At 44.7% G+C, this 25,585-nt stretch overlaps 1 protein-coding gene across 3 annotated transcripts in view; it reads right to left on the reverse strand.

Annotated features, from left to right (window-relative positions):
* znf516 (zinc finger protein 516) overlaps positions 1-25,266 on the reverse strand; it is a 29,910-nt gene extending 4,644 nt beyond the window's left edge. For 2 of the 3 annotated variants that reach the window (XM_076301958.1, XM_076301956.1), the window contains exons 1-3: positions 25,040-25,266; positions 5,948-7,947; positions 826-1,860 (exon numbers count right to left, since the gene is read on the reverse strand). In XM_076301958.1, coding sequence (XP_076158073.1) covers positions 826-1,860; positions 5,948-7,691 — 2,779 coding nt within the window. In that variant the 5' untranslated portion in view covers positions 7,692-7,947; positions 25,040-25,266. The remainder of the gene's footprint in view (positions 1-825; positions 1,861-5,947; positions 7,948-25,039) is intronic. The other variant, XM_076301957.1, reaches the window with a different exon arrangement.
* Positions 25,267-25,585: the final 319 nt, after the last annotated feature.

The following is a 25,585-nucleotide window of genomic DNA, read 5'->3' on the forward strand; positions in this document are numbered from 1 at the left end:
AGTGACTTTGAGTGTCGGAGGCACCAGACATGACACCTGACCCCTACTGGTCCGCCTTGGTAAACACGCCCCCCCTCCCGCACCCCCTCCCATCCCTCCCACCCCCTCTCTTCATTGGCATGCGACGGCTATGTGCCGCATATGCTAGCACGGAAACGGCAGATGGCACCGAAAAATAACAGGCTACCGGGCGGCGGCGCAGGAAAAAGGTCACTTGATTGCATGTGACTCAAAGGGACTAACGGGGGAGCGTGACGCTTCAGGGGAATGACAGTGGGGACCTGTGCACAAGTCAGGTCTCGTAATGTGCCGAGGCCCCAGCGAGACAGGAGCGACAGGGGAGAAAGATAATGCTGCTTTCTTCTGAAAAGGAAAAAAAGGGAAATTGCTTTTTTTTTTCAAAATACAAAAAGTACCCCTCCCCCGCACGCACCCCCTTATGCCTATAGCTGCCCTTGAACCTGACCCCTTTTACCCTGTCTTAAGAGAGAGCAAGGGAGAGAGAGGGGGAGAGAACGAGTTTGCATTTTTGACAAAAGGCTGTACATACACTGACCTGCACTTCATTCTGTCCACCTAATTGCTCCCTGTCTTATATGCTTCCAATGATTACATACATAAATGAAGTAGTACATGTGAACAAAAAGGATCAACAATATTTTAAGATGCCTACTACACACACTTCCCACACTGAAGAGAGCGCAGTGTTTGAATACAGGTGTTCTGCCCCAATGGAACTGTAGGAAGTAAACCAAAGCAAGGCCCCATCTAACACTCGTGGACTTGTCCAAGCGAGCCTAGCAGCGCAATGCCACCTTCACTCACCCGCTTGATCCAGCATGGTGGTGGTGCCAAGGCCCCAGTGGTGGTAAAGGGCAGCCAGCTCAGTTGGGCTGCAGTTCTTCAGGAAGCTCAGGACGTCTAGCTGAGAGGCGTCTCCTGGGTAACCACCGAGGGTGTCTGGTGCCCTCCCGGACGAGTTCTGGAGGGATGAGTCCGCTGCCGAGGTCGGTGCCGTGGCTGGAGAGTCGTCCCTGCGCTGCGTGGAGGGGGCCACCACCGCTGGCGCCTTGCCCTGATCCTCATGCCCGTGCTGGCTGGCCAGGACAAAGTGCAGGCCCTCTTGGGGCAGAAGGCTGCTGGCAGCGGCCCTGCTTGATGTCTTTGGGCTGGGCGCGTGGGCCGAGGGCTTCTTGGGGGTCCCTGAGGGGTTGGAGGCTGCAGAAGCATCAGCGGGTCGCTTTCGGCTACCACTGCTGCCGCTCGTTTTGGGTTTGGAAGAAGGAGTGGACGCTGATGTGGAGGTGGAGGTGGAGGATGATGAGGAGGCTTTGTGGGGGTGTCCCCTGCTCCGGGAGGGGCTGGATTCACTAGTGCTGGTGCGGTTAGTCTTGGACCCGCTGGCCGCAGCAGGGCTCTGGGGCTGCGGGGGCTGGGTGCGCGGCTTGCGGGTCTCGGTCAGCGCCGGGCAGTCCTTGCCCTCCAGGAAGGGTGGTGGTCCCGTGCGCCGGCGGAACTCCAGGGTCGAGCGCGGGCCCTTGAAGCCGTTCCGCACAGCCCACTTGGGGGCCAGCGTGCTGCTGCTGTTGACCTTGTGCGCCACCCGCTGGTGGATCCACAGCACCTCCGGGTAGAGCGTGCTGTGGGTGCAGAATGGGCATCGATGCCGGACCAGGCCGTCCGGCTGCTTGACGGGGTCCAGGACCGAGGAGCCCTCAGTGCTCTCCCCAGCCAGGATGAGGCTGGCAGCGCCAGGCTCGCTACTGTCACTTTGCGATGCTGACCCCTGCTGGTGGGACGAGGAAGAGCCTGCGCTGTGCTTGAAGGCTGAGTGCCGATCACTCGATGGCTTTTTGTCTGCTGAAAGAAAAAGAAAAACAAGTGTTAATACTAGTTTCTTTTCACAAACTATATTGGGCAGAGGATACATTTTATATTCCCTGCCTAATGTGTAAGGTATTCCTGAAGCAGGTATCCCTTTAGACTGGTCATTCTTCTGGTATTACTAAATGAAACCAATAAACTCAAAACTAAGACTTTATTACAGTAATAGAATGTATTTTAAGGTTGATTACACATTCCAAATATATCAAAAAAAAATTCAATATCACACACATTTTAGAATTAGTGCCACACACTATTAAAAATAATGATAGTTGTGAGAACATCCTTTGGTCACTAGATGGCAGATATGTAACATTTTTCCAGAGCTTCCGCAACATTTGTGAATTTACTTACTGTCTTGCAGTCTTAATTTCAAAGCTAATACACACAGACCAAAACAAATACAAAAAAAAGAATTTAACTTTCGTGAAACAACAAATAAATAGTACAAAAGTTGATCATTCATTCAGTCATGATTATTATGGCTCTCTTGGTCTGTTTTCTGATATCACTCAGCATCAGATGACACAGTGTGTGCAGTGTACTCGTCTCGTCCCCTACTTCTCTGCCTTCCCTGTCATTAAGAGACTGCAGTCACAGAACTGGCTTTGGTTGTGTAATATCTAGTCAGCTTTGACACCAACAGTAGCACTAAACATATGCAATGACAAAAGATTATGGCCCCCCTGTGGTGAGAGAAATCCATCCCTTTAGTCAAGATACCTATATCTGCTAAGCCTCACAGTTAGCAGACACATTTTGTGGACTGTTCTAGTTCTAGTTATTTTGTGTCTTGGTCTCTGGTCTCGGTATAGCTGCACTGAAATCCGTTTACAATGACAGAAGCTTATGGCGAGCCTGTGGTGAGAGAAATTCATCCCTTTAGTCAAGACATCTGCATGTGCTAAGCCTCACAGTTAGCAGGCACAAGAGTTAGGCTACCAAGAAAAGGCTAGCATACACAAACTACCAGCACCAATCAATCTATGATCCATGATCTGTAATGGGACATATAAATGTGTACAATGATTTTAAACATTTCCAGATTTAAGATTTAACATGTTGCTCTGCTTATGCAACCATTGTATTGTTTTCCTTAGTACTGGCAACCATATGACCATAAGGCCACATGTGACAGCCAAGAGATCCTAAGTCGACAACACTGTGAACTCTAAACTTCCATGATCTAATGACTTTACATTACATTACATTACATTACATTTGGCTGATGCATTTTTAGCCAAAGCGACTAACAACATGGTAAACAGTTTAAGTTTTAAAGCAACTCTACTTCAGTGTTTAGAGTCTGTTTGCTATTTTGGTTTTGTTCAAATATATATTTTCCATGCACGTGGAATTACAACAGAAACAAGATCTCATCAAAGAAGACAACTTTGTTATTTACGTAACTGATTTCCTTCTTTGGCCACTTGCCAGCTCTGGCCAGTTTGGATCACATGATCACAACAGTAAACCAGTGCAGCGAGTGAGGACGGTGTGCTATGGAGCTCTCTGGTAAGCCCCGCCACAGCCATACGTGAGGGTGGAGGATGAAGAATGACGGCTGGTGGAGCTAGTTTTGTCAAGGGAGGCAAAGGAATTTGAGAGAAGCCAGAGGAGAATGGAGAGAGAGCTTGGGGGATGGGGGATCAGTGGTGAACAAAGGGCCATGACACCAGAGGAACCTACGAGAGGAAAACATTTGGGGGTGGGGGAGTAGATAGCGATGGCCAGGATGGGATGGGATGGAATACAAAAATGACTGGTGGAGAAATTGAAAGCTGATACACAGTTGTGGCTTCCAGTAGTAAAGGGTCTGTATAGGTTTAGAAGGGGAAGTGATAAGGAGTTGGAGACATGAGGTATGAAAACGTGACGCCAGGCTAGGAGAGTATTGTTTTCAGTGGCCGAAAACTGTGATGAAGGCTTGGGTTGTTCTTTCTGATCTTGGACCAGGAGCCATACTACCCTGAATGAAATGCTGAAGAGCGTAGCTGAATAAACTCTTAAAACCAACCAGTGACTTGAAACACCTGCAGGGGTAATAAGAAACCAAAGAGGGCTATCAGTGTGCTGTGCTTTATTCGCGTCCATTTGTGTTTCCCAGAACCAGACAGATGTACCTATGGAGAGAGCCAGCTAATTAGGGCAGATTTGGTAAGGCCAGTTGGGGACGGGGGAGGGGGAGGAGAATCAGTGAGTGGAGCAGCAACAACATTAGGAGCATTTGGACACAGCTCAAGAGATCACAATGGTCATCTGCAGTCTGAACTAGCCTACTTCAGTAGACAAGTACAAAGTAAAAAGACACATGGAGACAGGTATATTCAAAGAGACAGAGGTGGAGGGAACAGCAACTGGCTACGTAAATAATAAATCAATTGGTGAATAAATGTATTCTACTGATGTTGAAGTAGAAAAAATGCCATATGGCAAATACCACATACAGAGTCAGGACTACAGTGCATGAAAATACAGTTTACATAATATACATCTCCACAAGGTGTCTCCCTCATCCATGATTTCAACCTAAATGCAAAGTTGAATCCCTATTTTTGGAGGAGGGCTGCATATGTCAATATGTTTTGAGTACAATGTACCAAAATGACCGTCTGAAAACAAATGCAGCCAATGCCTACAAAGCTGATTGGTTGTATTACTTGCATTGTTCCATCTTCAGGGTCACAACTGAAAATCAAAGTAATATCTAGGGGATGAGTTTGGCCTTCGTTAAGACCATTGTAGGATTGTACACAGTTTTTGGAGTGTGTATGAATGGGTCCATTCAACTCACAGCTAGTATTGCCAGGAGCATAATGTCTTATTATTGCTAACCCGTCACTCTTAATGTCTACTACTTTTGTCCCTAGCTTCTCCTTCATCTGCTAACAACTAATGTGGACGACCATCAACTTGTCAAATTAAAGAACCCTATCTAGATCCTGATATAAGGATTAAAAAATGCAAAAACAGATGCCAAGTGTCCCTCATACTATATGTAAATATTTACTGAATGGGCTTTAATAAAATATGTAACTCAATGCTTCATTTACATCAATATCTAGGCTTAACACAACAGATAAAACATATCTATTATCCATAACTAATCCCAAACCGAAGTGTCTTTTCTCTACAATAATCCACCACCTCAAACCCACTGACCCGAAAACCGCAAAATCTGATTGGCCACCATCTTCTATAAAGCCAAATCAGGCAAACACAGCACTTAGTCCTTACAATCAGCTCCCTTCATTATGCGGTTATCTGTGTCTTATAGAATATCCAACTCTCAATTTTGGCATAATGAAGACATCTGTGGATATGTCTGGGGTACTGCACGGCAATTAACAAGCAAAGAGCATCCCAAAATAATAGAGATGAGTAATGGGTAAACATCAATACACAAAACCTTAAGCCTTCAATCCTGTCACATTATGTGATACTCAATAGAAAATATTTCCGGATTGTAGGCGCAACCAAATTATTTGAATAATTATTTCAATGTCTTCAGTCATTCTTTCTGCCAACTCTGTGATAAGAACAGACATACTGTGTGCTGTGCACACATAATACAATCCTCACACTAATCCTAACCCTAACCTAAGCCTAAAAAGCCTAAAATAATAGATATGATAATGTTAGAATTACGAAAGGTAAACACCTATGACAAAATCTCTTCTGTCATAATATAATAGCTCAAAAGGTTGAGAATATTTCCCCACTTAAGGCACAACCAAATAAGCATGGAAAATCTGTCTTCAGTCAATTTCGCCAACTCAGTGTTAAGAACACACATAATACAGGCCTCACACTAATCTTAACCCTAACCTAAATCTTTAGAAATTAGAATAACTTGAAGTTAACCCTAAACGTATGTATGAAGTTTAACTGTATCAAGCTATTAATAGTAACAGCTGTTTATCAAAGCAACGATTATTTGGTTGACTTGGAATTTTGATTATACAAATACAACCAACTGTTTAATACACACAGGATAAAATAATAAGGAAATGGTAATTGATGGGGATTATGTTATCCACTTCTTGACATACAAAAAGCCTACCTGAGTCTTTGGTTTGTCCAGCCGGCTTCTGATCCCTAAACGCAGCGTTTGTTAAGAAAGAGAGTGCTGCTGCGTCCCTGAATATCGGGGCGGACGACTCCATCCCAGCTCCGAAACCGCTGCCCCCTCCGTGCCGTATCAGCATGTGGATGACCATCTGCTGCTGCGAGCGGAAACCTTTGCCGCACTCCAGGCACTCCGAGGTCTTGTTCTGGGAAGGCCGGCGACTGTTTGCGGTGGTCGGGCGGTATTCCGAGTCGGAATGGCTCTCTGGGCTAACCTCTCCCGAGGAGCCATGTTCGTTTTCCTCCGCCCCAGTGGCGCCGTTATTTGACGTTCGTTTTTTCTTGGCAGCGCTCGGAGTGTTCGAAGTGCTCGGAGCGACAAGCTGTTGCTTCTTCCGCTTCTCCTGCTTCAGGAGGACGTACTCGCCCTTCTCCCGGTCGTAGGCCACGTCGGCTTCCGCCAGCCTCTCCTCCCAGCCCAGGCTGTGCTCGGAGGCCTCCACCACCCTGCCCCTGGTGGCCAGCTGCCAGGCTTGGTAGCTGCTTATTGGGTCGAGCTCGGGGATTCGGCTCACTTGGGACTCCTCTGGAGGTTTCTCTGTGGAGCCTGCTTCTCTGAGGTTCAGGAACTCCAGGAAAGCTTTCTTCGACGTGGGAGTCTTGGAGTCGCTAGCGTTGTTCGGCAGAGGCTCGTTTTCTTTCTCTGCGTCGCGACGGCCACCACTGACGCGCTCGTGGACCTGCTCGTGCAACCACAAGCTCTGGCGGTCCTGGAAGAAGTTGCCGCATTTGGCGCAAAGTTCGTAGAGACACACGTCGTTCAGCAGCGCCGTCTCGTCCTGGGCCACCCCGTTAATGGTCGCCGGGACTTCGGGATTTCCCGCCTTGGGCTTGGCCCGGATGACGTGCGTCTTCATGTGGCTGCGCAGGAACCATGGCTCGCGGAAACGCCGGCCGCAGATCCGGCAGCCGTGGTCGAGGGGGCCCTGGTGCTTCTTCATGTGCGACTTGAGGAACCAGGCCTGGGTGAAGACCTGGTCGCACTGCCCGCAGGGGTACTCCCCCGCTGGAGGGAGAACCCCGTCCGCTGGGGCCCCCTCGTCTGGGGAGCCCTCCCCACTGGCGAGGGCATCCGAGGGGAGGTGAACCTTCTCCTCGTGGCTGAGCAGCTGCTCCTTGCTGGAGGCCTTGAAGCCGCACAGCTGGCAGGCGAGCGGAGCCTCCTCCTCGGGAGGCACGGCCGAGCCCCGGTCCTGCTCCGTCTGGCTGCGGAGTGTCCTCTGTCGCAGAGGGCAGGGATTCCCCTCACTCCTATCCTTCCTCCCCGGTCCCTTCCTCTGGGACTTGACAGCGTCCTTCTCTCCTCCTCCGCCGTTGACCACTCGGTTGCATGCCGAGGTGCTTTCCGTGGGGCTGGAGCAACCCTCCTGCTCCTCCGGCACCCCTCCTTCCTTCTCCTCCTCCTCGCCTTCCATCACCTCCTCCTCTTTCTTCTTCACCTCCTCCTCCCGCTGCCCTTCCTCCTCTTCCTGTTCTTGGATCTCCATGGAGGTCTGACCCAAGCTGCTCTCAAGCTTGACCGCGTCCGTCGAGCCCTTCACAGGCTTGTCCTTGGCGTGTTTCAGCATGTGCTTGGTGAGGGCGCTGAGGAAAGGGAACGTTCGGCCGCAGAGGTCACAGGCGTGCGTCGAGGGCTTGGCCTGGCTATCGTTGGTCGTCAGGTGTCCTTCCACCTCCATTGTCGGTCTCCTACACGTGTGCCTTAAAGTCTTTCGCTATCTGTTGTGTGCGGTGGTGTGTCCCTGCCACACCTCTGTCATACGGATCTGCGTGAGGTTCTGTCGGCGTGGGAGGACGTCATGACTGGCCGCTGGGTCTCGAAGGTGCTGCTTTTGGGCGTCTGGGAGGCGCCGCTTCTGGTTTGCAGTGTGAGGGCCACTCCCCGAGAGTTGTCATATCACTATGGTGTCTATGGTGTCTACTTCATTCTGTTACCTGAAGGGGATACAAGACATCAGAAAACAAATGTGAGCAGTAATGCATGGGGTTTAGAAGGTACAGGTGATGGATGCTTGATAAGGCTTAAATTCATTAAATCATTTTACACAGTTTTATTCAAAACGATATCTATGTGTGGTAGAAAGCAATCCTGTAATACAGTTAACAATAAAAAAGTACATGATAGTTACTGGAAATAAAAGATGTAACTACAACTACTAGCAAATATTGAAACTTCCATGACCAATCAGCAGTGATGTGAAAAATGTCACAGACCAATCTCCAATTGCTGAATGATACACAGGAAAACACATAATTAAAGTGCAAGTTTAAAGTGCAATAACCTTAATATTTTCGCCCAATTAACTTACAAAGAGTTTGCCATATTTCTACACGCATATAATACACTATACAGTGTTTCACACAGCAATCCTGGATACAGTAACTTTACTCCTACGTGAGATTCACTATGGCATTGCACCATATCATGTCTTACAAAGAGAGTCAGTGTATTGTCTCAATGGGATTCGGAAGCAGGATTCAGACTGAACCCACTCTCTAGGTTATGAAACTGCTTCCGTAACATTCATTTATATAAGCCAGTGCCCTTCAAGTTGCAGGTACCCTCTAGGGTAAGTCTTTTTCAGTGAGAGGTAAGCTCCATGCTGCTGCACTTCATTCAGATTAAGACATGTAAGGAATCATACCGTATCTAGAGAGGGGAAGCTTTTGATATCTACTCAAAACAGTCAAAACAACAGGGACTTATCAAGCAATGACTTTTAAGGTGAACTTCAACAGAGACGTCATTGATGCCCGAAGGACGTACTGTATGTATTATTGTAACAGATGGCATTAATTTAACTATATAAAACAACAAAGAATCCCATGTGAAACAAAGCACACCGTACAGTGTATCCACAAAGTCATATCACAGAGTCCTGAACCAAAATAGAGAGCACACACCCCTGGAATCAGGATATCCTGGAATTTTGTCTTGTTTTCCATCACTTCAACACATTCCAAACCTGGGTGATTTTTTAAGTTGCAATCATCTTTAACCTCTAGGTTTTCTGCAAATTACAGTAATGCACTTATTTATAAATATGTGTATTTTGAAGTGTTATTGTGTATTTGTAAACAAGTGTGTGTGTGTGTGTGTGGGTGTTCACTCATGCACAGTTGATATGTGTATGTTGGGCATAATCATTATAGTAGGTGTGTACCGGAGGTGCTTGTGCATAATTATTGTGGCAAATGTACTGCCTGCATGAGTGCTGTGTGTGTGTGTGTGTGTGTGTCTTTGTGTGTGTGCACATTCCTGTATGTGTATGTGTGTTTGTGTTTGTGACTGTGTGTGTATGTGTGTGTGCGTGTGCTCATCATTGTTGTGCAAGTTTTGTGTATGACAGAATGAATATGTGTGTGTGTGTGTGTGTGTGTGTGTGTGTGTGTGTGTGTGTGTGTGTGTGTGTGTGTGTGTGTGTGTGTGTGTGAATCTGTCTTAAGGACAGTGGTGCCAGGCGCAGGCCGACTCCAGTCCCTTGTAGAGAGTGAGCGATGGCCGTCTGCTCCACAGCCTAAATTGAGTGTGTGTGGTGAGGCATGAAGAATGGATGCATTTAGTACCAGAGTGGAAAGAGAGAGAGAGAGAGAGAGAGAGAAAGAGAGAAAGAGAGAAAGAGAGAGAAAGCAATGGGCCTTAGGGCTGAGTCCTATCACAGCAATCAATATTCCATTATGAACCTCCAACATTTCATGAGATATGCACAAAGAGGACCTCGACAGGCCGCTCCCACAACCTTCACAGAGATACACAGTGAGAAAGAGAGAGAGAGCTGGACTGGACAACCGCACGGTGCGTTGCCTCTACTACAGAATACAGGGCGGCTTATGTAGGACAAGCTGTTCACAGTGAGGGAAGGGGGGGGGGGTGCAGGGAGAGGTAATCATTGATTTGATACTAAAAGAAGGAAATGTAAAAAAAGGAATGTGCTAAACTGGTGAGAAAATAGTGAACTGTACTATATTTACTCTATCTGCTTTGTTTATTTTCTTCTTGAGACAACAAACATGGCAGTCAAGTAGCATTTGTGTGTACGTTTTTGAAAGTGTGTTTCATCCCATTTAACTCGAAGAATCCACTGTAATGGCACTTGAAGTGAAGACATACAGCAACTTCCCACTGTCTCCTGTCCCACTTTCTTCCCTTATTGTTAAGGATGTCTCAAACAGACAGACACACACACACACACACACACAGACACACAGAAACACACACAAACACACACACACACACACACACACACACACACACACACACACACACACACACTACACACTAGACACACGCGTCAGGAGTAAGGGCTTCATCACTGGAGCAGGCTTGTTCTCGGCGAGGGCTTACCTCAACGCTGCTGACCTAGTTATCCGCAGACAGTTAAGCTCATCTTGGGCGAGCATCATGCAGGATGCACTGCGAGCGATCTGTGGGTGGGCCGGCCCCAAAACTACACGTCCCAGTCACCCCCAGCCTAGGCCAGCGCACACCCCGATAAGCTCACGCACAACAGTGCTCGCGTTGTTGTGAGTGATTAGATGTATCATGACTGCTTGTCCCCATGATAAACACCAGTTGTTTGCACACAGGATTCCCAACAGTCAGTTATATTTATAACAATGACAGGCTAATTTGCACCCATATGTAATGGGACAGTTCATGTTACCAATCACTCATTTTTTCCCCCTTGTTTCACGGCAGTGGTGTTGGGACATGTAGCATTGAGACAAATAAGCGATGGGTACATAATCAATGCTAACATGCTTAACTGGCCAATACACAATTAGGCATTTCCCATAAGGCAGTTTATACAAGCTGGCTCTCATTTGCATTAGGGTGTGAGGACTTATGTGATACATTCAAAACTATGATGAGATGTAGGATGATTATCTAAAAGTTCCTCTGCCAGTACCCACCCCCAACACACACACATACACACACACACGCACACACACACACACTCCCCACTTCAAAAAATCTGCATTGTGTGCCTTGCACAACAGCTGTCACAATAACTCACGTCCATACCTACTCAAATCAACAGGGGGTCGTGGGAGGTCATTGTTGGAGAGGGGAGTCTGCCTAGGCTGTGTCCCAGCCTGAAGCCTGTCTGGGCTTTTGAGACACTGCGGGGTGGGGGTTGGGATTGGGGCACAGACACCACCCACAAAAGGCCAGTCCACGGCTGGTTGAGGACCTCAAATCATCCCGTAGTCACGTTGCGAAGAAAGACTACTCCCATGCTCCCGAGAGCCATCAACAAAGTGTCTGCCATTAAGTAGATTTCACACAACACTGGGACATCACCACATATGGAAAAACAATCTCCAGAGGTTTAAAACTAAGAATTAAAGAATAGCTTATACATTGTTGAGAAAGTTTATAAAGTGCACATCCACTTCAAAAGTATTTTTTTTTCATAACTCAAAATGTTTTCTTTCTCTGGTATGCTGTCTGCACCAAGAGAACTGAATATGACAGGAAGTGAAGTCACAGAAGCTTCCAAATTTGGGCTGATATGGTACAGCACAGCATTGGCACCTAACAAAACTGCAAGACAGCAACTGAGAGTGTAAGCAATCATCAGTAAAAAACAACAACTACCAGATAATGTGAGGCTGAGGAGAATATAAACACCACCATACTGAGGGTGGAGTTAGCTAAGCTGATTTACCAAATCTGACAGAAAACCACCACTGGCAGGAGATGTTCTAGGAGCTTTTCCCTGTTCTCTGATCAGACTTTTAAGTGAGTTGATGAATACTATCAGCCATTACACCTTACCCTTGTGCATAACGACGCAATTTGAAATATCCGAGTGAAACACTGTGCAAACCAATTATGGGGGACATCACACCTTGTAAGTTTGAAGTTGAATCCATATCATGTCTGATTTCCTGTCAATGTCAATGTTACACACAGGTCATCATTCAAGCCTTATGAAATGGGTGGACAGTGCATATGTAATTGTGCCCTCGGGCTGTTTGTGTGTGTGTGTGTGTGTGTGTGTGTGTATGTGAAAGAGAAAGAGAGAGAGAGAGACTGAAACCTGCCCACTGGACAAGGAGATATATAAGAAGAAGCAAGCCGCCTGTAAAAAAGCAATGAATCCAGATAAACTGGCAAGACACCAAATCTTTAAATGAGGGATTCCAGCAGGGTATTAAAAAACATAATTCAAAGTAGACTACCCGGGACCAAGAGCGAAGGGAAGCAAAATATTGTCCCATGGAGAGACTGAGGTGATTTGTAGAGGTCAAGACAAGGGGGCAATGTGAGACGAGCAAGGTTGGGTGGATTCCGGGGAGTTCACAGGCACAGATTAACTTTATTTTGTGACAAAAGAAGATTATTCTCTTGGGGTGTTTTTTTTTTCCACCCTCCTCAAAATATCTTCTGACTCCCAATGTCATTGGCTACGCAGAGAAACCGGGAGGGGCCAGGGCATGTCGCACCTGATTGGCTCCCGGATGAATGGGGCAGAGAAGAGATCTGCAGCATAGCAGTCATCGTTGGAAAAAAAAGAAAAGAAGGGAGAGAGAACAAAAAACGTGCTGCTGAATGTGTGCTAGCTCAGGAGATTAAGTAAACGGCTGTGGCACACACAGCTGGCTAATGGGTACCTAGCCAGAATCATACATAACATTCAATGGTCCCAATAGCAGGCCCATGCGCTGTACTGGAAGCTACACATCACTTTGAAGTGTCTATAATTTGCCGTCACTTAAAAGGTCCTACAAATGGGACTTATTGTTCAGTGTTTTTGAAGTGTTTTTTTTTTTTTTTTTTTTTTTTTTTTTTTTAAATCACCTCCAAGATCTAGGTCAGTAAAGGAATTCTATCCAAGCAAATAGTCAAATTAAAACTTAATCCTCCTCTCCACTGGATGTGTAAGTATGTTATGTGAATAGCTACCTGTTCTGACAAAATCATTTTGGTCAGAAAACAAAACTAGAGTGGTGTGTGATTTATCTAAGAAGGAGGAGGGATAAATGCTGTCTGATGCTACTTGTTCAAATATTCAGATTAAAAAAAACACGACAACTGGAAAAGCTTTCTCCCTGACACACACAGAGACATTCATGAACACACAGATTAACAAGCAAATGACGACATCACTAAACACACTCTCTCTCTCCTACACACACACACACACACACACACACACACACACACACACACACACACACACACACACACACAGACATCCGCAACACACACCCCAGAGGCAGAGCTCTATTCTTCCGCAGCCTCTTCCTTTCTTTAGCAGATGAATAGCCATGTCCAGTCAGCTGTCCGCACATTCATTCAACCTGACGGCCGGACCAGCTCAGCACAAACGCCCTCGCGCTCTGGACTCTGCTAGTGCTGAGAGCTGCGCCAGTGTGTGTGTATGTGTGTGTGTGTGTAAGTGTATGTGTGTAAGTGTGTGTGTGTGTGTGTGTGTGTGTGTGTGTGTGTGTGTGTGTGTGTATTGGAAGGGGCTATGTGCATGTGTGCACATATGTGTATCTCACATTATGCTGTCTATGAAGCCACGAATAGAAACAAGAATCTGTATGCTCTATGTGCATGTTTCTTTGAGTGTTTGTGAGTTTGTAGCTGTGTGTGTGTTTGTGTGTGTGTGTGTGAGAGAGGGAAAGAGAGAGAGAGAGAGAGAGAGAGAGAGAGAGAGAGAGAGAGAGAGAGAGAGAGAGAGAGAGAGATGGGGTGGTAGTAGTAGTAGTAGTTTCCTGTTTTGGCATATGCTGCTGATGATTCAAAGTAAAACAAGCAGCTGACTTCTGTCAAATCAGCCAAAACAGAACTCACAAAAAAACAGAACCCTCAATTCACATGCATGACCCCAAAAAAACATGAAATGGTTTACATGATGAAAACCATTTCCCACTATAGTCACTCACTGCCACTAAACTACACCCAGAAGCACTGTTTGAATAACACTGGAACCTTTAGCCAACCAAAAGGCTGTCATCGGACTGTCATCGGTCTGGGTGTGTTAGGACAAGTTACAACTCCGAGTCTGGTGTCCCCCAGCTCAGCCATGAGGGGTCTCTGTCCTCAGCCACACACTAAGAGCAGAGAGGATCGTTTCTTCAGGGACAATGTGATCCAGACTCTGCTAACAGGCACTGACATCTTTCTGACAAGTTATTAACAGACATTCACGGGCCAAAGTCTTTGGCTATGAATTTAGTCCATGAAGAGGCGTAATTCATAATCAGTGAACAAATGTGACCATGCTTATTTGACATTTATGCTTTAACATGCATGGTAAAGATAACTCAAACTTGACCCCTCTTAAAGCCAAATAGGGTTAGCCACCATCAACCAATGAACGTTTCATATAGTGATTTATTTTTGCTTTGTGTTTTGTGTCTTACTAAAAATATCTCTGCAACTGCACCCAGATAGGCTTCGGTAACAATTTAACAGTCTAGAGAGACACCGGACGCCAGAGTTGTATTAGCAGTATGCTGATGCATAGGCATACTCACTACCATTGTATTTACCAACCCCTGAAATGAAAATCTGACTGAATCTTACTATTACATACTGGTTTGTGGTTGGTGAGTAAGAAGGTTCGTTATTCAACACTGCACGCATTTTGCATGTGTATACACACCTCTGAAAACTGGTGTTTAGGACACAAAGTGTAAGGCATGTCCTTCAATGAGACAAAGATTACAGTTCCCCGCCAGTTATACGCTAACCTTCAACCTCTTTTCCTCTCTATTTCTCTCTTTCTCTGCTCTCTCCCTCTCCCCTCTGTGTCAACCCTTAACTCCATTGCACAACGCCTAAGTAAGGATTACACTGTGTTCTGCGTCACTTTGAGCTACGGCGTAGATGTTTGGCTCCTGGAGCTCTGGTCATCAGGCTCCAGTCAAAAGCTAATCTTGGTAATGGCCTCTTGCATACATCTGGACAGGCAGTGGGCATTGATTACAGTAATGAGTGTGGTGACACTGGAGACAGACCAGAATACTCTGACCAGAATAAAATTGTTTATCAGTCATTCCCTTTAATTAAATCATCAATGTATAATACTGTGTAGGCTAAGTTCTGATTTTTCCATGCCTTATTGCTCTTGGTTTACTCAAATCAAAATCTTTGGATCGAAAGCTCCAGTGTGATTATACGATTGAGCTTAACCATTTCAAGCAATCTTGCTCAAATGTCCACAACCTGTTTGATTCTTTTACATACTTTACAGTGAAAATGTTTTGTTTTCTAATGTCTAACCCACTATCATTGCCAGTGCTGCTAGCTCCCTCATCTCCCACTGCAGCCAAGCATCCTCTATCCTGGGGTCTTCTCTTCACAGCATGCTCGCTTGCCAGAGGCATGAACTCCTCTGCTCAACGCTTGTCCTTCAACTCTCCAATCACAAATCCTACTTCACCAGACATGCAATCTACTGCTACCCAAGCAACACATTTTAAATTCCATTGCGCTCCCATTATCTCAGATGTCCGTTGAAGTTTATTACTACGTAATACAATATCATCGTTCCTCAATTGACAATGTACACATTTTACCGTTTTAAACAATAAAAATGCCCCTTGACCTGTGTTTTACATAAAATATCTTACGTTGACACACAACTCTCATAACACTAATATACCGTCATGTATTAGCCAAATTTATTTTGCACACAAGGCATCATGGATAGCGTTAGTTAGGAAGCACCTACAGATGGTCAGCCATGTTTTAATAATGACCCATCTGATTGATGTGGAGGCAGAGATGGTGTGTGCACTGTGCAGTGATAGCTAATCTTTCCTCCTCATTCTGACTGAGGAAGAGCAGAAGCACACACATGGCGGCCTTCAATTACTCCTCTGATAACAGGCTAAATGATTGAATGGCTATGTCAGCTAAGACCTTGCTTTCTTTGACATCAATAAAAACAGACATTATTGACAAATCCTTGCTGTGGTTGTCTGATGAGGTCTATCGGAGGCCATATTACGTAAAAGGTATTAGCTCTTTCTGCCCTTTTCCATAAACTTAGAGAGAGCACTGAAACGCCACCTATCTATTCAGGGAACAAAATCACATTTACGTAAATCATTCACCTTTCCAATCTCTTCTCCTTCCACATCATCATCTGTTCTATAATCTATATGTTATTCTCGGACAGCAGACAACACACTACAAGATTGCCTGCTGTCGACACAAAGACTATGAGGCTCACAGGACTGTCTTTACAGGTTTGTTTTAATTGCGTCATCATGGCACTAAGGAAATGTGACAATTGCAATTCTTTCACGTCTGAATATGGGCTTTGGCCCCGAAAAATCACATGAAAGCAAAATTTGGTGTGCAGGCTCTATGCCTATTTTACAGACTTTTGCTCTGTCCAGCACTTAGATTTTACCTGTTTCACTAGTGTGTGCCCCTGGTTGACTTTTACAACTGCATAATCTAACGTACAATGTTGTACAGGAAATGATGACCTCTCAACACTATAAGGTAATATGAGCATCTACTGCTATGACCAGTGTTATCTGTGGTGGCGTTAAAACTGGACTGGAGAGTGGAAGAGAGAGATTTATAGGGAATCTGACAGCACTGACTGCAGAGAGAGAGAGAGAGAGAGAGAGAGAGAGAGAGAGAGAGAGAGAGAGAGAGAGAGAAATAGAGACACACCACCAGAAGAATGCCTTATGTAAGACATGAACAAGCCACTGCAGTGTGTGTGTGTGTGTGTGTGTGTGTGTGTGTGTGTGTGTGTGTGTGTGTGAGTGTGTGTGTGTGTGTGTGTGTGTGTGTGTGTGTGTGTGTGTGTGAGTGTGTGTGTGTGTGTGTGTGTGTATGAGTGTGTGTGTGTGTGTGTGTGAGTGTGTGTGACTGGTGGCAATGTGACATAACACCGGTGCGGTCCTCAGGACAGGGAGTGACACATGCACTCTCCCTTTAATGCACACTAATGCTAATGCTGCTGCTCTCTCTCTCTCGCTCTCTCTCTCTCTCTTTCTCTCTTTCTCTTAAACACACTCACTCACACAAACACACAGATACATAGAGAGACATGGACGGCAGAAAACCAAAACATAAAAACCCAACCAAAACCAAACCTTTACTGCCTACACAGTATCCTGACTTCACCAGGTTACTGCACACCAGACTGCACAAAAAAATGTTTGCTTGATTACTGTTTAACTTTACTACTATTTTTACCATGCTTGATTAATATTCCTGAATGGTCATTTGCTTATTCTGGCTTACCACTCCTGCCGCTGTTGCCTGGATGAGAGATGGCACCAAGACCATGTCAATTTGGTGGGTATGGTGCGGGTGCATAATCTGGTTGCATTAAGTTGCTCTCTAAAAAAAGCACTCTCAACGGATAGGATTAGCATGGTAAGGTCAGTCCAGACGCTCTCTCTCTGTCTCCATCTCTTTCTCCCTCTCTCTCTTTCCACAACTGCTACAGTCAGAAAAGACAGATTGCCTCACAGCCGAGCAACATAATCTGATGTTCAGAGTCTTGCTCCAGGACTCGCTCAGGTGTTTACTTCAAAGAAAGGAAAAAAGATAGATAGATAGATAGATAGATAGATAGATAGTTAGAGATGGATGACTGGAGAATATAGTTAGCTGTTTCTTGTTGTAACTGAGAGGTAACAGACAACTGATTACATAAATTGAGAAAGCAATGTTCCCTCTTATTTCTCCAACACAGAACCCCATATCTCACTTAGAACAGGGCGGCAGCCGTGGCCTACTGGTTAGCACTTCGGACCTGTAACCGGAGGGTTGCTGAACCCCGACCAGTAGGCACGGCTGAAGTGCCCTTGAGCAAGGCACCTAACCCCTCACTGCTCCCCGAGTGCCGATATTGATGCAGGCAGCTCACTGTGTGCTGTGTGTGTTTCACTAATTCACGGATTGGGATAAATGCAGAGACCAAATTTCCCTCACGGGATCAAAAGAGTATATATACTATACTATACTAACTGTCATCGATGTCTGCAGCACAGTTTCTGGAGTCTTCTGGGCCTGCCCTGTTTCAGCACTGCAAATCGATACACTACATCTACCGTACCATAACATTTGGGTAATGTATCACAACAACAATGTGTCACACCATTACAATGACTATAAGTAGCAAAAAAAAGTAACTTCTACCTCATGTATACTGTACATGTGTTCACTGGACACTGTTGTAAATAGCCTACAGGTCTACTACAGCACAGCATCGACAATGACTACATTAGTGATCACAAGGCATGTGTGTGGGGGCAGTTTGCACTGATCTTCATCACTGTCCTCCTCTGCTGTGCACACTCTCTCCCTCTCTGCAGCTGATCTCCTCCTCCTCCTCCTCCTCCTCCAGCCTCCCCTAGGACTGCTATCATGGCTGTGCCTGCGTGACTGACTGACTCACAGATGTTCGACCCTTCCTCTCTCCCTCTCTCTTTCGTTCTCTCGGATGCTTTGACTCTCCTCCAGCAAATTGCATGGGTCACTTATAAGGGTCAAAAAAAGGTCTTGCACATTCAAAGCAAAATGTTAATAGATTATTGCTGTCCTTTCCTGCCTCGTATCCTGCACATCTGCAAGAACACACTAATAATTCATGCACACATAAGATAGAGATAGATACACAGATAGATACTTTATTTGTCCCAAGTGAAATGTAGGAATTTAGGGATTTAGCAATAATGTGTTCTCGAAGGCATATGGGTAAATCTCTGATTCCTTCTGATTCCACCTCAGGATTGACACTTCTCTCTCATCTTCTCAATGCAAAGGCAGTGATAACTGGCGATCCCCGTAAGCACTGGGTTTAGTATCACCCAAGTATCAATGGACTCCGAGCGAGAGACAGAGGCATTTGTTCACTTCCTCATACAGGACGAGATTAGTCGCCCATAATCCAACTGATTTGTGCAGCAAACAGCCAGCTGGACAGACCTCAAATCCCAGGGGCTCCACAGCACAGCCAGAGCAAGGCAGGCTGTGTTTTATTTTAGTCAAGGATAGGTCAGGGATGATTCTAACCTTGTCTTGTAGCTAAAGCTGAGTGGAAATAGCAGATCTCATCCCAAAGGGACGAAAATGTTTTACCTAAATACGCACATTATTCGTAAACAAACAGCGTTGTTATTACTGTGTATTGTACTGAAAGTCCACTTTCTATGTGTGTATGTGTGTGTGTGTGTGTGTGCTTATGGGTTACTGTAAATCACTGGTGTGTAATGGCTCGAAAAGAAATCAAACATCCGTCTCAAGGACATGTTTTATACTGGCCTGTCCCTTTCTGTGTGCAGATCACCCCCTTACATCCCATTGTTACACCACAGTGGCTGCTCTATAAACAGGAAGCCAAACATCACATCAGAGCCAAGACTTCCTGTTGTTCCAGGAACAGTCGGGAAAACACACTCCAGGACGAAAAAATCTCTGCCCAGTACTGACCTGGATCGGATTTAACTGGCAACCCCACCCCCATTCCGCTACTCCGCCGCTACACACTCATTGGGCAAGGTCTTTGCTCAGAGTGGAAAATGATACTGGTACGACAGCAGAGTGTGATACAGAAAACTGGATGGTTGCATGTCCTCAATGTCATGATATACCAGCGCAGATTAACTCAAAAACCCATAATACATTTCCTAATAGTTGAATAGACTCTCTCAAGCTGAATGTTCCCATTTCTGACACAACGTCCTGGTCTGACACAATTAGATGTCAACTGAATGCTAGTACCACTTTACCCTCTAAAATGTGGACGGATACATAAAACAAATCAGTTACTGAAAGAAAAAAAATGATTTTGAGCACAAAAAAATCATTAATTTGCAGCGGTTCCATCTGAGAAGCTGAATCACTGTCCTGCCATGACAGTGGGTCTGAATCATGTTGGCATCTCTTCTGAAACGCAATGAATCGCACCGTGGCACGTTCATCAATCCCCAAACTTCTCATCGGCGCTCGTTTGATCTTCATTCTGTCTTGTTCAGACAATGTCTCCCCCCACTGCGTAGGATAAGCCTGAAGGGCATATGCATCATGTCAGATATGAGGGAGTGGCACGGCTGCCAACACCACGCCAGGCTAAAACAGACTCCTCTGCCCACTCTGCCTGGTGGGCGCCCACTGCCCACTGCCCGAGTGCCAGCTGACCAGCGCCAAGCTCACAGCACCAGACACCAGCCTGTGTGGGCACAAAACAGCTGACACTCTCACTCTCCCTCCCATCTCCTCTCTCCTCTCCCTCTACACAGCGTGCAGTCTTTTACCCAGACATATGCACCATATCAGCCTTACACAGGCATACCTACACAAACACATGCAACGGGGGAATGCATTTTTATAGCTCGCTTTGATTCAACTGGCTGTATTGAATAGCAGAGAGCTTCACAGGAAGAACTGTGGGGCTTTTTTTTATCCACCTTGCAATGATCAAGGCTTCTAAGATACCACTGAGGAGCAGCAGGGCCAGATGGCAGAAGACTCAGTGTTCTAGAGAAATGTGCTGATGAATGAAGTCCAATATTTCAACACAGAGTTCCAATGTCCCCATCCTCTCCTCATCTATTGTCCCATTAGCTGAGAATAATGTGCTGCATCGTACGACCCCACCCCACCACACACACACACACACATATAAAGCTACAGAGTCACTAAAGGCCTTTTGGGGGAGTTGTGTTGAAATACACATGGAGGTGAGTGATCTGCTGGATTCTTGCCAGTAATGCTTCCCATCTATAGTGAGAGAAGATGTTGCTAATTTGGTCCCTGCATGAGATTCATGATTCTGATGTTAGACATCAACTTCAATAGTTATGACCCAGATCATTCAAAGCACTGTGCTAGTCTGTGACCTTGTAAAGAACCACAAAGGGGGAGACAAAAGATCTTCAAACTTCCATCACATTATTTTGATAATGTTAATAATCTCTACCTTTATTTTAAAGCTGGTGAATAACAGCTATTCATTTTCTTATATTTCATACATAGCTATACAGTAACTGTTCCAATTCCTTATCTGTCTGCTGAAAACCACTGGCATTCATCTTCTGTTGTTAATGATAAATGGCAATCTTGTTCAATTACATTTGTCCCCTAACTCTCATAGCTACTTTCTGCCGACAGAGAGGTTCCAATTCCTCTACTAATATGCAGCCATTAGTTCCACCAGTTTACCCCTTGTGTATCACTTATTCTCTTCAGATAAGTTATCCAGGAATAACACAAGCTCTCGCATATGTGTCGAGTCAGTGTGGTATCGCTGTTACCATGTACCATGTGTCACGCTCTGACAACCAGTACAGGTAGCATATAATGGTGATGACTAATGACGAGAGTTGAATATGGCAATGTCCCGTCTAACAACGTTAGCACACGTTTCTCTCCTCTGTGAGACGTGTGTGATAAACGATGTCTTCTTCAGTTACACTCGCTCACATCCGCTCGTTCTGTGACCGGTTCGAGCTGTCAAGCTGTATGCTGCTAATTGAATGCAACCAGTCTTAAAAAGCAACAGATGTGCGGAGGGAAAACCTTTTGTTTCGGCGCACCCCAACCTCAGGGCCACATGACCCAAAGATCTTAGAGGGGCAGGCAGAGCAGGCATGTTTTTAAAAAGCAGCTTAAAACATAAATAATCTCAGCCCCCATCTGTTTATATTGTACACATTTAGCATAAGTGATTTTTAATTTGGATTTCATTGATTTTCAGTATTCTCATAGTCCTATTGTTCTTATTGTATATGTATAAAGAATATATATATATATATATATATATATATATATATATATATATATATATATATATATATATATATATATATATGTTTACTTATGGTTGTTGCTCTTATTCATATTGGCCTACACTTAATTAGTTTTATATCTATATTGAATCATCACTGATACCTCTACATCCTTGCACTTTCTGCAGTAATACAGTAATTGCATTGTCATATAATATCTGGGTTATCATGTTTCTTAAGAATTTGGTGACTTAATTCAATTGTATTCATGTGTACATAGTAACAGACCTGCACCTGTCCCATTTCCTATGTTACAGGGAAGTAGTAGTAGAAAGTAGACTTTGCATTTAATGCAATTAAATTGTGAGCGCAAAATGGACAGATCCCGTGAAGAGAGAAGACAGGCAAGGACAACTACTCCACCCGTAATCTGTTAACAGAATCCACACCCCACATAGCCCAAACCAATGAAACCACTCACTGACCAAACCAATCAGGCTCCACTAAACAGCTGACCAGGAACACCACTACCCAGCCCAAAGTCTGTCGGAGCAAGATCTTTCCCCCCTTCCATTTTCGCCTCCATCCCTTCCTCAACCCTTATTCCTCCTTAATCCGACTGATTAAATCATTTTTCTTTGGCCCTAATTTTGCCCCTAATTCCTCTGCCGACTGGGGGCCCTGGGTGCACTCTTCATCGATTGCCATTCTGAGCAGATTACCCTAATAGCAGGATTATCTTTCCCATGTTGGCCACACGTGGAGTGTGCCCCCCCCTCTTTCAAACCAACCCCCAGAGTAACACAGCCAAGGGACTGTGTCAGACCCATAAGAGGGCAAAAATGGTGAAGAACAAGGACATATTGTTCCAGGCATGCGTGGCGTCTGTGCTTGAGATGGAACGCTGCCACTTAAGATAAGTCTGTCTTAATTGGCTAAAATCAATAAAATAAACACTGCTAAAACCTTTAGGGAAGGGACTGGTTCTTTAGAAAGCACAACACTAGAGTGTCTACATGCCACCTCCAGGTTTATGATACTCTTCAGTGACTAAACTCCATTACTTTAGGCAGTCTATAATGGACATGTTAGCTTTATGTAGCTAAAAGCTACTTTAGGGGTGCATTGAGAACTTGCACTGTGTGAAAGCCTGTGTGAAAGACGGACGTCTGAGTGAGTACAGCAAGGATGACCTCCATCCAGGACACAGGTAAAGTCAGTGATCACAAGATGTCAATCATCTAGTATTACAGTTGAACTGGAGTTAACCACAACACGAGTGAACTAGTAGCTTATGGAGTTAACTGGTGAAATATGTGGCTGGATAATGACAGACTTCTTAGAATGAAAAGTTAATTTATTGTGACAGAGCCATTACCCTCCCTTATCTAGTGTTGTTAAACTATCAGTACTTTGGTTATCTTACAAAATCTCTGACTCAATTAAATCACTGAGCAAGCCACAGAGGAGGACCAAGGGAATACATTGATGTTAAAATAATGAGAAAAAGCAGGCGAGCAAGCAGGTGATCCTAAACTTCCGTTTTACTACAAACACAAATGTTGTACAATATATTGAATTGGTGAGAAAGGATCAGCAACCGGGAATGACTTCCCCTTGATAAACAGATGTTTTATATCTTACAGAATATAACTTCCAAAAACAAAAAAATACATTTAAATATTTTGTGTTGTGTCAAAATATAAGCACACTACTTGATTTCCTGGTGCCTCTTCTTCTACTGTAACTTCTAACTGCAACAGTAGGTGGCCTTTCTCTAAGACTGGTAGCAAACTGGTAAACTGGTAATTAATGAATTCATTAACAAATGGTTAAGACTGTTACTGGTTATTTATATTTTAATCAACTTTAGCCGGCTGAACCATCTTCTACCTGCACTGTTTAACCCATGATTGGAAAACAAGTCTTCGGGGAAACTAGCAGTGGACCCAATAGCTTGAGGACAACAAAGATATTAAAATATTAAACTTGCAGATGTAAGATTTTTGTTGGTCCAGATGGAAGGGACTGAGAGCCCATTTAGCCGGTGGCAACAAAAAAAGGAATTCCAGTAATCTGCTGTTGATCCTTCACAATGGCACCCTTGTAGCCATTGTTGGAGGCTAATCACCAGTGCAACTCTATGAGTGCTCACAGATAGGAAGATGGGGAATGAGCAATTCAGTTAAAAATGTTTCACTTTGACTCAACAAACCAAACTGCACATGGTTCCATATTCAAGCAGATGAAATATGTCAGGGGGTGAATTTGTGACAAACTGAGTGACAAACTGCTTAGGCAGAAAGCCAATGCCTGTTGAAAGACTAACACTCTATCAGCTGTTGATTGCACTGCCTGCAACTGTTGTCTTCAACAGTGTGCACATTTGTTTTAAAAAGTTACCTGTTACTGCTGTCTGTCAAGACTAGCCTTCTTCCTAGAGCAGTTTTTAAAAAATCATATTGTTTATTGTTCAGCAGCTGCTAGTTTCGCCTTTCTTCTGGGGTTAAAACAAATGGGTAGACCCAGTCAGATTATCTAAGTGTAGGCTACTGAGGCTTTGTAAATGCAGACAACACAGTACTCACATACACTTTCTTGATGGTGATGGAAGTGAATTTTAACTGAGCAAGCTTTATACAAACAACCAAGCATATTCACCAAGTAATGGCTCCTCCTGCCTTAATGGCAATGTGCCAAGGACAGTCTCCCATGCTAAAAGTGCTCATTACCATATCAGAAGATGAGTATTTTATTTCACCATGGCTTCCTAAAGAGATTGCCCAGTGTTAAAGCACTGTTTCACAAAGGATGTTGTCAGCAACAGTGGCGAAATATATCCTAAGACACTATGTAGAGGCACTTGTAGGCTGTGCCTAGGCTACTTTTAATGAAGCTCCTTAAAAATATTTCATACACAGATTAAACAGCTTTCTGGGACCTGTGAGTCGATATCCGCATCAATCATATTTAGAGCAGAACAAAAAACGACTCGTAATGACCAGAAACTCACTGATTGACACTTTGATAAATAAACAAAAAACATATCTTGCATTGGATGTTGTGTGTTCTATGTGCATCAATAAGAACGTGTGAGATTTCGCTGTAATTACGCACGACTCACTGGTCAGTAGTCTACCTGGACAAAAACGCGGCATGCGAACAATGTCATGAGAAGATGCACGGAGGCACAAATATAATTAGAAGCACCGCTTCAGAGGTTGCCACTTCTAAAGCTAAATCTATCACGTAGGCTATGAAGCTTAATCTAAGCTCACGCAACAACTATAAAGTGCCTTACCGTCATGCTTCGTAAAGTATCCGCGAGAGAAAAATAGGGTCTTCGTTTTAGTCTTACAGCTATGCAATCCCCCTCTGTCTCTCAATCTTCAAATCTCCGCTTGTTTCGTCCCTCGTCGCGCAAATTACTGATGTGCTTGCTTCTTTAGCCCTGTGTGGCGAAGGTTTTTGGGTCCTACTATTGGATTGAACCGTTATAGGCTAGTTCCAGCCAGTGAGAACGCTGTCTACTCGATCTCGTTTGGACCCTCTCCAACAGGACACAGGCTGCCTTGATATCAGCAAATACGATCTGACAAGCAAGGGAGCACAAGAGAGGGAAACTTACCAAAACAGAAAAAGTATGGATCAAGCCCCGCCCTGAGACAAGAATAGATGCCCCAGTGAGACATCAACCTTACAAATGATCGATTAAAAATGGATCTGGACGACTTGTCCCGAATAACCAGGGGTGAGTTGGAGTCACACTAGATGTAGGCCTATTCAATAAAACAAAGATCAACAATAAACACAATTAATTCAGCTTTAAAACGAAATGTAACCTAAC

Source organism: Alosa pseudoharengus, unplaced genomic scaffold (assembly GCF_046254945.1).
Source record: "Alosa pseudoharengus isolate Yale_2024_CS ecotype anadromous, Long Island Sound unplaced genomic scaffold, YU_APseudo_1.1 YU_APseudo_1.1_scf_23, whole genome shotgun sequence".
NCBI lineage: Eukaryota > Metazoa > Chordata > Actinopteri > Clupeiformes > Clupeidae > Alosa > Alosa pseudoharengus.